Below are 16,098 nucleotides of genomic sequence, written 5' to 3' on the forward strand. Positions count from 1 at the left end.
CACAGAGTGCAGGCAACAGTAGTGTGTTGGTTATTGTTGTAGCTTGTAAACAAGTAATTAAAAACATAGTGTGGTAAGTATGGATTTTTTTTACTGATATATTAAAATAATTGAATTTTTTACACTAGTCCTACTTTTGAGATGTCAAGAAACTAAATAATATCAGCATCAGCTTCAGTGCTTTTGTTCACAACCTGTAATGGTTTTTTTCTGGTTTTGCCAATTCAGTTTTGCTTCAATGCTCAAAATTTAAGATTTTCCAGGTGTAGGATCTCAGGCTTTTTAAAAACAAAGTTCCTGAGTGATGTTACATAAGACATCCTTTAAGGAATGGTTGGGCCATTGAGGGAAAATCATCAATCTCAGTCACAGCAGGAGGTGCTTTTCTGTGTCCATTCCCCAGCGCCCAGAGTTTCCATAAAGGATGTTCATTCCATGGTGTCCTCACAAAGGACAGGACCAGTGAACCAGTATCAGCTGTATTAGTGTGATCCTGATCAATCCAGCAGCAAAGAGCAAACCTCAAACCTTGGGCACTTCCAGGCATCCAGGGGCAACCCCAGCTGCTCTGGGCACCCTGTGCCGGGGCCTGCCCACCCTCACAGGGAAGAGTTTTTTTCCCTAAAAAACGTTCCAAATCCCCTCTAAACCTTCTCTCAGTTTGAAGCCATTCCCCTTTGTCCTGTCATTCCAAGCTCTTTTAGATAACCTCTCTCTACCTTGCTGAGTCCCTTCAGGTAGTGAAAGAATAATACAGGGAAGGGTTAAAATAGCTGCTTTATGATGGGAAATCAGGACAATTTTTATGGGAAATGAATTCGTAGAGAAGTCTTAAAGCTTGACAAAAAGTTCATATAGTATGTATCTGTATACAAATTTTGAGATAAGAAATGCTGATTTAAAAATATTATAGAATAAGACAGACATTGTTGAGAGAGAAGTGGAACTAGAAATAAGTTTTAAAAGATGATTTTGTAAAAAAGCCTAAATATTTTAAAGAAATAAAACTATGAAAGATGTATTGTAGTAGGACCTACGAAGGGTAATTTTAGATGATTAGATTTAAAACATTTGTAACATAATGTGCTGAAAAGTAAGCTAAAAAACACTTATAATGTATCCTTGATCTTACAAATTCCTTGTAAATAACACAGGAAAATGAGGAAAAGTAAGGAAAGGGACTGGGAAATAAATGTCGAGCTCCACCCTCACAAGGTGCTGTGATTCCCTGCTCAGGGCTGCTCCAGCTCACTCAGCCACGAGCCCTGCTTTGCTATTCCAGTTCCCCAGTTTGTCCCATGTGCCTGTCACTGCAAAAGTCGAGCTGCCACCAGAGAAACAGAGAATCTGTGCACCCACTAAATCCCCAGGGAAAGCAGAGCCCCTTCTGGTTTGGCTGGGACAGAGCTTTGTGTAGAGCAGAGCTTTAAATCACCATCCCCTTGTGCTGGACGTGGAGCTGCAGACTCTGCTTCACACAGAGATAATTCCTATTAAAGGCTCTGCAATTATATTCCCTGCATAAAATTCCAAAGTCAGGATATTTATCTGCCTGCACATGTTTAGGGCATTTTGTTTTTCCATATGGGCTTGAAAGGGCATTGCTGGTGGAAGCTGGCAAGGAGCTGAATTGGCATTCCTGAAAGGAGGGGAATGACTTGTCTCTGTTGGATTCACTCCAGGTATCTGCAGTGAGTTTTGCTTCCCTGTTACAACATTTCCTTGTCTAATTCACTCCCCACCAAGCGAATCTGCCAGCCCACAAACCTCCCCCAAGCCACAGCTCTGATTTTAGAGGGTTTTCAAGGGGTTTTAATAGGGAAATCACCTTGGGAATACTCAAATATGAATTTTGATGCGCAAGCATGAATATCAGATACAAGAAGAGAAAGCCAGAAAAGTCTTTCTGCCCCTTTGGAAAAAGGTAAAAAGAAAGGAATACTTTTGTTTCACTCAAAAATTTCCAGGAAACTCTTTAGAAAATTAATTGTTTTAACAAAAAGAGGGTTTTTTTAAGCAGTCACTTTTGAAAAAGCACAAAGTACCTCTTTGTCGTATCACCAAGCACACCTTTTCATTGAAATCCTTCAAAAGTGCAACTTTTAGAACAAAACATTATTTTTCTTTGCTAAATTTCCCATTTTCAGCAGAAAAATGTTCAGCTTTGCCTACATCTCTGCCAATCCATCCTGCCAAATGGCCACAGACCATGGAAGTGTATTTCAAGGAACTCAGATCAGGGGCACCAGACTGCAAAATAGGGAATTAGGGACATTTGCAGCCTGTCATTTTTTAAAGATTTATACCCTGAGCAGTGGCAGTGTCAGGAGGGCAGGGCCTTGGAGCTGGCTTTGGGACAAGAGTGGGATGAGAGCTGTGGGAGGGAATAATGGGATATTTGCAGAGCTGGTGGAACACCAGAATTTCTGGGCACCGGGGGCTTTGTGCCTCCTGCCTGGGCGTGGAGCCACAGGGACAGATGGGCACGGGAGGAAGGCGGCTCTGGCGCTGCGGCCGCATGTCCTGTGCGGTGTCGGGGTCACCAACGTCTGTCCCCAACTCTGTGTCACTTCTGGCTCTTTCTAGGGATGGAAAGAGCATTTCAGCCACCTCCCAAGGGTCACTGCAATGGAGTCTGGCCCTCCTGGCTGTCCTCAGGTGCCCTTTTGGGGCAGGAGGGAATGAGCTCCAGCCCTGTTCCCGCTGTCCGTGCCAAGGCACATCTAAGGAATGCAGCTTTGCCCTGGTGAAAATCCCACTCACAGGGGTTGTGAAGAACAAGGAGCAGCAGATCAGCTGTATAGTATAACCCTTAGCTAGCCCCAGAGTTTTCAAAGTTTTAAAAGCTCAAAATCCTCTAAAAGCACCTCCCAAACCCTGGGTGTGAACAGCAGCTCTGCCACGTGAAGCATCACAGCAGCTTCTTGATTCAACGCAAATCTCCTTTTATTTTCCTTTGTTCTCAGCCCAACTCCTCATCTCAGCTGGGTCAAGATCACGGGAAACATGCCCAAGGATGAGCCAGAGACAGAGAATTTTGGGAAGATGCTGAAGATTGACCAAGTGACAGCAGCTGATGAGGGGACGTACCAGTGCACGGCCAGCAACCCCATGGGCAGGGCCAGGCACGAGTTCCACGTGCATGTGGAAGGTGCTCAGTACTCTTTATTAAAATTATTGTTTTGGGACTAAAAGGTGGGAAAAGGGAAGTGAAGGAGGCTCTTTGTAAATTTGACTCAAGAAACTCCACCAGTTGATGCCAGCCTCTTGGATTTGAGAAGGTTTGCACAAAGTAAACTAGTAAACGAAAATCTAAAACAACAGCAACAAAAAATGTGAATAATGCTTTTTGGTTTTTTTTCCCCTGAACCATGAAGGCCTTAAAAAGTAGGGAACAATATAAATATGTGAGCAGGTTCAATACTCTAAAGATGGGAGGGAGTCAAGCAGAGATGTTGATGAAATGTCTTGTACTAAGCTGAAGGTCAGAAGAAAGATCTAATTATTCTTTTTGCCCTTAAAAACTGTGAAAATGGCTATACTGGGCTGGATCAGAGGGACATTTAGCTCAAGTCCCTTTCTTTGGTTTCCACCAAAAGTGGGCTATTAGGGAGGGCTGTGAAAATTCAGTGAGCAGACAAGGTACCACACCTTGCCTCCTTCACCTGTTCCTTTACTCTGATTTTTGTATAGGCACAACCTGAGCTGGGAGTGTTTGCTGGAATCCCTGAAACGTATCATAAAACCTGTGAAACAAAGTAAAAGAGATGCTTTCTACTATTTTTTAGCTGTTAAAAAATGGAAATATGACTCTTTTTGTCACCTCACTGAGTACCCAAGGCTTCTCTTTCCCTTCTCCTCCTCCCCAAACCCTGAGGTGTGCATCAGGTGGAGAAGCCCTTTCCCAGGAGCCAGCAGAGCTCTGAGGAGTCAGAGCCAAGAACTCTCCCTGCCTCTTTCTCTGCCCATAAGTAGCTACAAACTGAGAATCCTGAGGCCCAGCTGAAAAACTTGCTGAAAACATTTGCCTGATGAAAAATGCTCCAACCTCTGCTCTGCGCTTAAAAAATAAAATAAATCCCTGGCAGTTTTACCCTGTTAGAACCTTCCAAGTGCTTCATTTCCATCAGGGCTCCTCATCCCACTGTGGACACCAGATTTCTGATGGGAGAAAAGCACTTTGAGCTCCCTGCTCTGTATTTGCTCAGCAGCTGAGGAAAAGATTTTCTCCCAGTGGCTGTTGAGTCCTCTCCATTCCCTCAACCCAAACTTGTCCCTTGCACTCCTCTTTCCCTTGCTGGGAGCGTGGCAGAGGCATGGCAAGTTCTCAGCTGTGGTGGAGGGGAAGTGCTGACTCCTAGAAATCCTTCCAGATGGTTTGGAGCATCTCTGCTGTAGCAGAATATTTTAACAATCTGGCTATGATTTTCTCGGCTGTAAAAATCGATTTTCTTCAAAGAAATTGCAGGAGCTGCAAAAACTAAAATACCAGAGAAATGACATTAATTTTGCAGTTTAGTGTTATTGACCTTCTTCTCCCACAGTTTGCAGAGGAAGGAAAACTTCCTGGCAAATTGTTATTCCTATTAACAAACAAGAACTTAGAAAAAGAAAAAAGCAGGAAATAATCCCACTCCAGCCACTGCAACGTAAAAAATCTTTTTCCAATTGCTATTAAATCCATTTTCCATGTGTGTAGCTAAAGGTGGCTCCTTTAGCAGCAGGGATTCTTCCTATTAGGAGTCACCTCACATCCAAGGTATCAAGGTAAGCCTGAGCCCAAACCCTGCTGTCTTCTACAATTTCTGAGCAGCAAATGCCGCTGTCGTTAATCAGAGATGGACACGTTCATCATTCTTGCAGAAGCTCCTGTGAGCACACTCAAGGGCACATCCTGAGCATTAATTTCAGGAGGCTTCAGGGAACTTGTGCTGGTGTTGGGCTCCTCACACCTGACAGGTTCCTCTCACAGGATGCATGCAGGGAGAAGAAAATTAAAAATGGAAGAAAAAATATCTGTTATTAACCTCCAGCCATCCTCAGTGGAGTGCTGGGGTGTAAATCAGGATTTTTCTGTCACTGTGCCACATTTTCTCTTCTACTTTCTGGTATTTGAGGACCTCAAACCAACCCCCCATCCTTCTAAATATCAGATTTAATGATATTTGCATGCAGCCCACTTCCTAATCCTGCCAAGTGTGAGGGCAAAGATTCAGGCAATCATTACCAAGCATATGAAAATATTCAGCAAGCAAATTGATTGACTGTTTGAGCATTTTAATCTCTCTTTGCAAGGGAAGATGTAGCCTGGAATACCTGAGCAGACGCAAAAACCCCACTGTTGTTATTAAAATGAGAGAGAATTATTTTTTAAAAAATAGCAAAGCAAGCCCACAAATTGTTTTGCCTTCAAGTGTTTATTTGGTTGTTGTCTGTAGTTCACCAAACCTGAAAGAAAATGGAAATATAACCTCCAACTGTTGCAGGATCATAATGATCTAAAGTTACTTTGATCTTGACTGAGGCTCCTAGGCGGGGTTTAATAGAAATAATTGTTACAATATAATGATTAATTATAGTAATGATGTAGTAGCTAAGGGCCTTGACAGTTATGTCTCATAATACTTTTATTACTCAGCCAGAGCAAAAGAAAAGAGATTAAATTAATGGGAAGCAGAAGCAGAACTGGGTGTTTTAATCAGGCTCAATCTTTCTGTTTCACTGGAAAATTGCTCCAAGAGGGATGCAGAGCCCAAGGTGGCAACAGCAGCTGCTGCTGGCCCTGGAGTGGGATAGATTCCCAGCCTTTGGGAGGAGAATTTGGAGAGAATTTGACAAATTGGGAAAGTGGTGTGGGATAAAAAGGATGGCTTCAGTAAGAACAAGCACAGAGCAATTCTCACCCAGGCAGCGCTGATTGGCCTCATCAGCACAGGCTGAGCAATGCCTGCTTGGGTTTAGTGGGAGAAGCCACTAGATGGCAAGAGGAGCATCTCTGGGAAGTGTTAGTCTGGCAGAAGAGGCAAAAATCATCCTGGAGAATAGAAGGAAAAGTGTTGTTGTAAGAGACTACTGAGAACTGAGAAGGCCTCACCTCAAGTAAGCAGATTTACAACTTCACCTTCTTCAGGAAAGGTCAGGAGAAGGCAGCAGAGGTGGTCACAGGGCTCGAAATCAGGGCATTTGGGATAAAAAATATAGAAATCTTTAATTTAGGAGAAATAACACCCGGGGAATGCACAACAGCCTTCAGAGGAATGGAAGATTCTCCACCAGGTTCCCTGGGGATGATGCAAGACAGGGGAGAGTTAAACTGCAGCAAGGCAGAAGCTGATTAGATGTCCCAGAATTGTTCTGCTCATGGGGAAAACACAGTGGGAGAGGCTGAGGGGAAGGTTTGGATCCTTTGTGGGTATTTTAGATGCAGATGATCCTGCTCTGCTGGGGATGCCCATTTTAGATCCCTTTCGTTTCTGGATCTGTCAGTATTTCCCATAAAGACATAAATCAATCAGGAGGAGCAAACTGATAACTCTTACCAGGAAGAATAAATGATACAGTGAAATAATTGCCATTCCAGATTAACTATTTGATTATCCAAACCCTGGATTTTGTAGTTGCTAAAAATATGTGAATATTTTGTTATATTTTGTATACTTTAAGCGGTGTAGCACATCTGCCAGGTGGAAAAGAGGTTCTTCAGCCTTTCTGTGAAATTGCATTTCACACCTGGCAAAATCTTATTGCCTCTGACTTCACAGCCTCTTCACTTCCTTGGAGCACCCACAGCAATTCCAGTGCTGAGAAAGGAGAGCAGTGACATCAAATATCAGCTCACAGCTCCAGAGTGTGGGCACTGGTGGAGACAGGAAGGGATCCTTCAGGTGGTTTTTATTCAGCCTATGCCTGGTGTCTCCAAACCAAGGAAATATCCTGTCTCAGTTTGTGGCAGATTTAGAGGAAACATTCCAAACCAGCAATTTAACCAGGACTCCTACAAACCTTTTCACCTCTGTGCCTTTGACTCATCTTTTCCTGATGAAACCATGGTGTATATGAGAGAGAAGGAAAAAGATTTGCAAAACCAAAATATTCTGGTGTTTGCTGAGTTTTTTCCTTGGAGCCAAATACCAGGAAGCTTAACAGATGTGGTCATGTCGCTGTGGGATGAGAAGAAGCACTGAGTGAGGATGTTGGTAGAAAAATCCCTGCTGTGTGAAGGAAGTGGGATGATTTTATCATTTTAAAAAAGCTTTAGTGGTTTGAATTTGACTTTAGTCTTTATATGTTAATTAAACCATTCCTGGGTGCTCTCCTGTGGGAATGCTGGTCTGGGTGTAGAAATGCACCCCACTTTAGGAGTGTTTTTTTAAAATATCTGTGTGAATATAAGCAGTGGTGTTTTGCTTTAGCATATCTCACTGATAACATCTGTTGCTGTATTACCAGGCAGCAGCTCCGTTAATCTTCAAAGCATTTTATGAGCATTAACTAATGAATCCTCACGTTTTCCTTACATCAACTCACCTCTTTAATAGGGAAAGAGGCCCCATGATCTTCCCAGCACTTGCAGAAGAGGCAGTGTCAGGTCTGGTGTTAAAATCTCTAAGTCTGGTGCCTTTCAAGGGGAAATGATGAATTCAAGGCTGTGTTTTGGGTTGAGGCTGCCCACTGAGGGCTCAGGGACCTGCGTTCAGTCAGAATTAAGCATTTATGAGATAAATTCCCTTGTTCTCTCCGTCATTTCTGTTCCCTCATTATGGACGTCTATTCCACACGAGGTTTGGGTACCCGATGCTCAGGGACTGCTCTGCAGAGCAGAGTTTTCCCAGAGCTTCCCCGGAACAGCTGGGAAAGGAGAGCACGGGGAATGCAGAAGCACTTGGCTGCTCCTCTACCACCACCCTGTGGCACCCACACCACTCATCCCCAGCCATGAGAGAATGTTTTGCCATTCCTAAATGTGTTATGGATCAGTCTCTGGTCTGAATACACCATGGAGAAACAGAAAATCAAGGTGTTGGTGCATTTCCTCAGCACAGGGAGAGGGGCAGGTGGATCAGAGGTGGATCAGTGCTGTCCTGGAGCTCTGTCAGCTCTCAGGGAAGGTGATGGGAGCCACTTGCTCGTGCCTGGAGAAGGGAATTCGAGCTGGATGGGTATTCCCACCTTGTTTGTCTTGCTGCAATAGCCTTACTTTAATTCATAGATCACACTCACATCTGAGGGTCCTTGTGGAAATGCCGACCCATTCCCTCCTTCCCAGCCTCTCCCACCCCTGTTCATTCGTTTCCCACCTGGATGAACGCTGCCCGTTCCCCCGCCCTGCCTGACACCCACCAAGCCTGCAGGACAGGACTGGCGTGTGCTGATGCTAATTTTACCTTTCCTTGACGTGGGAAATACGAGGAATCCAGCTCAGCCGCAGGATGGATGAGCTGTGAGCAGCGGCTGTGAAATCTTGGTGGCGTTTGCCATCTCCTGGAGAATCCCAGCAACAGCAGAGGCACACGTTGGGCTGTGGCTGTGGTGCCTTAGGAGTTCAGCTTTTCTATTTTCCATCTGTCTGTAACCCTGCAGTTCTTCAGTGTGTAACTCCAAACTCCACACACAGTGTGAGCTGCTGCTTCCCCATTTGGGGCAGACACAACAATTCCTCTCCAGGCCTGGCAGTCAAGGACACCTCACTGCCTCGGGCCAGAGAGATGGGAACAAAAGTGAGATGGGGCAGCAAACTTGGGGTCAATGACTTCATTACCTGAAGCTGGAATTGGCAGATTCACCCCCAATATGCAAATGGGCCAAACTTATTAAAGTGTGAAAACCTGTGACCCATTGTCCATTTTGGGTGTAGCCCCTGGGGCTGCCCCAAATGTACCTGAAGGCCCTTCAGTAAATAGAACAGCTTTTTATTCCCTTCATTCTGTCTGGCCTCTGTTTTTAGGTAGCCCCAAAAAGGCATCAACTGATCCCTGTCATGTCTCTTTCCCCAGAACCTCCCCAGTGGCTGAAGAAGCCCGAAGGTGGGGTCTACAGCGTGGGGACAAACCTGGTGCTGCTGTGCGAGGCCATCGGGAACCCCGAGCCCAGCATCCAGTGGAAGCTCAACGGGATGCCCATCGATGGTACGTGCAGGGGCCAGGGTGCTCCTCCAGGCTCTGCCCAGGTGGGGTGTGCCTCTGTATCACCCACTTTGAGGGGACCCACAAGTCCTAACAAGCTGAGTGATGTCTGGTTTGGCACCTCTTCAGATATGAATTGTTTATTTACCTAAATAAATGAATATTTAAATAGGATTCTTGTAGAGGGTGGCGGTGAACATTGCACATGTGGAGCTGTGGTACCTTTGAGGTGCTGCCCTGTAACTCTCCAGTCTTTTGGGGATCTGGGACAGCTCGAGGGCTCCTTTGTGCTTCTGAGTGAGCCCAGGTGGCTGGGGACCACTGGTGTAGCAGTATTATTATTATCATTTCACAAAGTCTCTGAGGTCAATTTACTGGAATTTGGTGCTCTGGAGCACTTTCCTCAGGCCATGGGACTGCTGGCCAAGGCAGAGCCCTGGAACTCACCAGTCTTGGGCACACTCTTGGTTGGATCCTCAAGATGCACTTTCCATTGGCTTCCAAGCAGTGAGGAGAGCCTGGGACCTCCCCAGTCACGGTGTACCTCCAGCTCCTGACACAATCTGGTGTTTTCCAGGCAGGACCTTCCGTGGGAGAATCTCCACCAGGGAGATCAGCCTGACCAACCTGCAGCTGCAGGACAGCGCCGTGTTCCAGTGCGAGGCCACCAACAAGCACGGCACCATCCTGGCCAGCGCCAATGTCAACGTCCTCAGTGAGTCCCCTGGGCTGTCCCCTCTCAGAGTGTCCCCTCCCACATCCAACAACCCAAGCTGAATCCTCAGAGCAGCCTGGGTCACCATCTCATGGTTCCTCAGGGTTCCTCAGGGTTCCTCATGGTTCTATGGTTTCTTTGGCTTGTCATGAACATCTCATGGTTCCGTTGGGTTCCTCATGGTTCCTTTGGGTTCCATGGTTTCTTTGGCTTGTCATGGGCATCTCATGGTTCCATTGGGTTTCTCATGGTTCCTTTGGGTTCCATGGTTTCTTTGGCTTGTCATGGGCATCTCATGGTTCCATTGGGTTTCTCATGGTTCCTTTGGGTTCCATGGTTTCTTTGGCTTGTCATGGGCATCTCATGGTTCCTTTGGGTTCCTCATGGTTCCTTTGGGTTCCATGGTTTCTTTGGCTTGTCATGGGCATCTCATGGTTCCTTTGGACTGGCCCCAGATTTTAGGAAATGTTGTCCAGATTGATGCCACAGGTTTTACATGGGCAGTGTTATGTGCTTAGCGCAGACACTCCTGAGCTCTGATATATTTTAAAAACGTGATTGTGGTTGGGCTCAAAAACTTGAATTCAAACACAGTGAAACCACTGGGGACTGAATTGTGACCACAATGCTGGTTTTGAATTATTAAGTGTATTTTTAATCTTTGATTTCAGTTGTCATGCTCAGTCTGTTCTTTGAAGAAAGGGAGACAGGGGAATTTATTTAATAAAAAACATCTCTGGAGGCAGCAGAACTGGGACTATTTTCTCTCCTGGATGTTTCAATTTCTGACATGTCCAGCAGTAAACCCCTGCTATCTCTGTCAGAGAAACTTCTGAGAGCTCAGCTGCTCAGTGCAACTCTTCCAAACAGCTGTGAAATTCCCATTAAACACCCCAGCCTCTCACCCTTGCTGGAAAAGGGCAGGATGCAGGGCCAATATTTATGTTCCTAGTTCTGAAATGCAGTGCTGCTCACCCTGAATTTTCTCCTGCAGATATTGCCCCCCTGATACTGACCCCAGATGGGGAAAACTACGCCACGGTCGTGGGTTACAGCGCCTTCCTGCACTGTGACATCTTTGCCTCACCTGCAGCAGATGTCAGATGGTAAAATACTGGGAATTGTTTTTTTTTTTTTTCATGTGAAACAATTTCCTTCCAAGTTTGAAAAGTCTGCTAGTTACTATTTCTACGGAGCTCAGAATAGAAATTTACAACAAAACTGTATGTAATGTAAATTCTCTGTGTTTAAATGCGCTTTAAGAATTCTGAAGAACTGGTTTGGAAAAACAAGATTTCCTGGAAGTCCCCATTACCCCAAACTTCCTGGAAGTTTGAGACAAATGCCAAGCTATACATTAAGCAAAACCATGCTGTTTATAGCCAAATCCGGCTGCAGTTTCATCAGTTTAATGCTGGCTACCCTTCAAGTTTGGGCACGCTATTGAGGTGGAAATGCAGTGACTTACAGAACACATTTACCTGGACAGGCTTCTATAGGCTTGGAAATCACAGGATTGTCACAGCAGGTGACAGGTGTAATAAAATTGCAGGTGGCAGCTGTAGATTAAAGACAGAATATTTTAAAGAACTTTTTAGGCTCTGTCCCTGTGGCTTTGGTGTGCAGGGCTCTTAAGTCCCTTTATGATTTGCTTCACGTGCATAAATTATCTCACTAATCCTGACTTTAATTGCTCAGTGGCAAAGCTGAGTCCCAAAATTCCCCTGCACTAACCCCTAACCATGAACTAACACTTTGTGCAGTAACCCAGGCCTGTTTTTATCACCTTTAGGACTAAGGATGACAGCATAGAGCCCCTTTCAACGTTTCGCTACGAGTTAAACAAGAACGGCACCCTGGAGATCAGGGACACGAAGAAGGAGGATTCGGGGTCCTATGCCTGCTGGGCTGCAAATTCTGTGGGGAAAAGAGCAATCACTGCTAATCTGGATATAAGGGGTGAGAAAAAAAAAAAAAAAAAAAAAAAATTTCACAGCTACTAAGATTTTATGTCGATTTTTATCTCTTTTATGCTAAGATTTTATGCTTTTCAGGAAGTAGTGACTATTCAGTCCAGGGTACAGATTTGTTCTGTGACTGTAGGAATTCTCTGGATATTTCAACCTGAAATTGTCACAGGTCTCATATATATATATATATATATATATATATATATATATATGAGCCTTTAAAACAGTCCCAACTTTTCAGCTGGATTTCTCACATGCTCTCACATGGTGCTCATTTTCTTCTGGATGCTTGCAGAAGCTGCCCAAGCCACCAAAAATTTGCATTTATACATTAACTTGAAAGGATTTTGCCTCCTTTTTGTCACTGCCCTGTTACACTCAGGGCATGCTCTTGGCTGACACTTGGGAGCCTTCCCTGTGCTCCTGGGCTTGGTGGGATCCTTGTTGATCCAGATGTGTTCCTGCTTCTCCCTCAGCTGTGGGATTCCTTTCCCTAAAATTCCTTCCTGATCAGAATACACATCCCAAACCAGATTAACTCCCACAGTAGGCACCAAACACGTTGCAGGGTGCTGCTGGTTGAAGGACTTTGCACTGGGCTTTTGCTTGTTTGTTGATAAATATTTTTAAACAGAGCAAATAAAAATCCTCAGATGTGTTTACTTTTAAATTTGAGATCCATCCCTTGTGCTGAAGCTCTGCATTAAGGGATTTGTGTGGTTGGTTGGCAGGAAGGGTTTTCCCTGGAGGGTGTGGTGGCAGTGGGCAGCTCCTGTTGGGCACACAGGTGGCATTTAGTGGGTTTTCTACAAATCTGTTTAGGATTTAGGGCTTGCCAATAAAAAAAAAACCAAAAACAAACACTTAAATACTCAATTAGCAAAGCTCTCTGATGTAGGTTTGCTGTGACAAACTTGAGGAAAAAGCCCATTCTTTGTGTTCCATTTCCACCCACTCCCTTGGCTTTGGGAATTTTACAGTGATAATAAACATGAAAATGTACAATGAAATTCTCACAGAGTAACATTTCACTGCAGAAATAAATTCAGCTTAGCGCTTTCTTCTTACTTATTCATCTGTTTCTGCATTCAGATTATAGTCAATTAAAAGAACAAACTTGATTGCAATAATTTTTTCTCACTTGACTTTAATATGCTTGTAATTTTTCTTGGATCATTGCCAAAGCTTATTTCAAATGGCAATTAGACATAAAAATCATATTCAAGCCTTTTTTTTTATCATCCATTTCATGACAAGCTGCTAACAAGGATTTTCACCTGTATCTCTTTTTATTTTTTTGGATTTTTTCTTCCTGGAGCACTTTGGTTTGGAGTGAACTAAAAAATGTTTCAAGATAAAAAATGTTTGAAGATAAAAAAATGTTTCAAGATAAAAAAAAAATGAAATCCTGGCAAATATCTATTTCAAACGCCACCATCCTTCACTTGAAATATTTGTATATATGACAAAAAAAAAAAAAAAGACATGATTTTTGCTCCTGAAGTTGATTTGTGTAGATGAAGTGCTTGGTGAAAATTTGATATAATAGCCCCTCTCTCACCTAATCAAAGTGTTTTTCTGTGATCAATCAGATGCTACAAAACTTGTTGTTACTCCGAAGAACCCCCGAGTGCTGAAATCACATTCCATTTTATTGAAATGCCAGGCTGAGTATGATTCCCACTTGAAACACAGTTTTAAATTATCCTGGAGGAAGGATGGAGATGAGCTGCCAGTCAACAGCACGGAAGGTGGCAGGTGAGTGGGGAAGGAACAAGGCTGTTCTTGATCTCAGCTGGATAATCTGGTGTGGTGCTGGAGCTGGAGCTCCATTAAACATGAGCCTTAATAGCTTGAAATGCAAATTTATGTCTGCAAAGAATTCTTCATGCGATACGTGAGCAGATCTGCATTTTATACACATCTAAATATAAATGCAGCAGTGTGAGTTTCGAGCCAAATGGGTTTGGGTTTATTAACTCTGTTACCATCATAGCAGAATATAAAGTTATATATTAATATATACATAATACATATATATATTTTTATGTATAATACAAATGTTGGCCCAACTCAAGAACACAACCCTGACCCCAGTGCAGGTTGTTTCTCCACTTCAGTGGAACCAGTATTTTCTTATAGTTTGCACTTATCTGGCCAAAGCAAAGTCTTTGCAATGTTGAAGTGATGGCAAGCAGGTTTCAGGGATTCTGCCATGAATCTTTCCTACATATGAGTTTAGGATTTGCAGGCTGAATTTTGCCCTATTTTTGGGTTTTCATTGACCTCAGGGGGCTGGAGCTCAGCCTTTATTCCACAGAGGGGTCCCATAGGGGGAAATCAGATGTCTTAATTAATTACCACAGGAGAGAGATGATTTCCTAAATACTGGAGAGGCTGAAAATCCCGCTGAGCCCCCGTAGGATGGTGAGGCAGTGCCCTGGAAACTCCATGTCTGCCACGGAGCCCATGGCCCTGGATTCTTGGCAGCTTCCCTGGTGCTTTGGACATCACACAAATGCCTTGGGAAAGCTCAGTTTCCCTCAGCCTTTCAAAAATTCTATCATAAACCCCATATATTTGTCTCATTAGAGACGTACCAAAATCCTATGGCCCAGACGCTCATCCAGTGCATCTCAATGTGCTTCTTTTCAGAGCAGGATTGACAGGCCAACCTCCAGCCACGGAGGCTAAATTGCCACAAAATACAAATAATACGCCTCAGCACAGTGTAGAGCAGAGCCACAATTGCATTTTGATGTAGCAGGCCCAGTGTGCAGCTCTTTAATGAAAGTGCCCCGTGCCAAGTTCTATTAAGAACAATTTTTCAGAGAACAACGTCTGTGTGTCATACTCATCTTACACATTTTCTCATCCTTATTACCTTTTTTCCCCCCATCTGTAGGATAATTCTGGACAGGGATACCCTGTTCATATCCAGTGTGCTCCTGGAGGATCAGGGAGTTTACAGATGTGTGGCCAGCACTGCCCTGGACTCTGCTGAGGCCGAGACACAGCTGATTGTTCTGGGTAAGGTTGATTTTCCTACTGCAAATCCTTGCAGCAGGAATTGCCACTGCAGCACTTCCTTGCTTCTTTTCACAGAGCCTCAATAACCCACTTTCACAGAGCCTCTCACTCCTTAAGCTCAGCTGTGCTGTCCCTTATCTCTGGGAATGGTGATGCTGACACAAACTCGATTTATTTGCATCTTTGGTGCAGTAGAGTGAGGCAGCATTTTTGCCTCAGTTCAGTGGCTACAGGAATTGCCCAGGCTGGAAGGTGTGAGAGCATACTAAGAATGGTTCTGGTGCTGCTTTGAAGTCCTTGGCCAGTCCTTCACAAGACTTGGACTGTTTTATAAAGGCCATCAGGCCAATATTTGGATGTGCAGCTCCTCAGAAGATCAGTGTGAGTTAAGCACCTAAAAGGAATTAATTCTATCTGTGAACCTGAACATGAATGATTGTTCAGGGGCAAAGAGCAGAGAAGAGCCTTGAGGTCTGAAGCTTGGCCTTCTGAGAGCATCCTGACCACCTGCATCCCTCCCTGAAGGACCCCTTGGAATTAAGAGGATGAACTTGTGGAGTGCTGTGCCCAAGGGCAGCAGCCAAAATTGTGCTTTGTGGTCACAATTTTGGCCAGCCTGGTCTAGGTGAAAGTGTCCCTGCCCATGGCGGGGGGCTGGAATTAGATCATCTTTAAGGTTCTTTCCAACCTGAACCATTCTGTGATTTTATGATTCTCTGACGGCTTTGCATCATTTTAATTACATTTATTTTTGCTTCATTTTACATTTTTATTTATTGCTGGCAGTGATTGCAGCAAGAAATAAATCAATCTGCCCTTCAAGATGTTTTTCCACTTTAAAGGAGTAATATTTTTCAGTAAATAGTAAATTAGGAAGATGCTGTGCACATTATTTATGGTGCTGTGTCCTTCAGTGCTGTATAATTCAAAATGTTTGTAGGTTATTAGTTACTTCACTTATGAAAATTTCATAAAGCGTTTTGTTCCTTTTTAAAAAGGTGCTTTGTAGAAGAAGAAAAACAGTTTTGTGCTCTTTTCCCTTGTTTATTGCATATGAGAAAGGTCTTGGTGAATTAACATCTTATTTTCCAAGTGAAAAATTCAGGATTTTGCAATCAAGGACTGGTAGGCTGACTGAAGAACTAAATAGAGACATCAGAGTAGGGGCAACTAAGAGTAAAATAAATATTCAGTTAGAACAATTCTAAGTATTTGTTGTGTGTTTAATGAACAGGTAGAGGGGTGAGAATACTTAAGATGC

The 16,098-nt window shown here is 43.8% G+C and overlaps 1 protein-coding gene across 8 annotated transcripts in view; it reads left to right on the forward strand.

The window, feature by feature from the left end:
* CHL1 (cell adhesion molecule L1 like) overlaps positions 1 to 16,098 on the forward strand; it is a 134,576-nt gene that overhangs the window by 98,941 nt on the left and 19,537 nt on the right. For all 8 annotated transcript variants that reach the window (XR_011003148.1, XM_068202317.1, XM_068202321.1 and 5 more), the window contains 7 exons: positions 2,967 to 3,151; positions 8,994 to 9,125; positions 9,700 to 9,837; positions 10,832 to 10,943; positions 11,630 to 11,796; positions 13,400 to 13,565; positions 14,713 to 14,837. Coding sequence is in view for 7 of the 8 variants with exons in the window: in XM_068202317.1 (XP_068058418.1) it covers positions 2,967 to 3,151; positions 8,994 to 9,125; positions 9,700 to 9,837; positions 10,832 to 10,943; positions 11,630 to 11,796; positions 13,400 to 13,565; positions 14,713 to 14,837 (1,025 nt within the window). In the remaining variant the exon portion in view is untranslated. The remainder of the gene's footprint in view (positions 1 to 2,966; positions 3,152 to 8,993; positions 9,126 to 9,699; positions 9,838 to 10,831; positions 10,944 to 11,629; positions 11,797 to 13,399; positions 13,566 to 14,712; positions 14,838 to 16,098) is intronic.

The sequence above is a fragment of the Anomalospiza imberbis genome, chromosome 11 (assembly GCF_031753505.1).
Source record: "Anomalospiza imberbis isolate Cuckoo-Finch-1a 21T00152 chromosome 11, ASM3175350v1, whole genome shotgun sequence".
NCBI lineage: Eukaryota > Metazoa > Chordata > Aves > Passeriformes > Viduidae > Anomalospiza > Anomalospiza imberbis.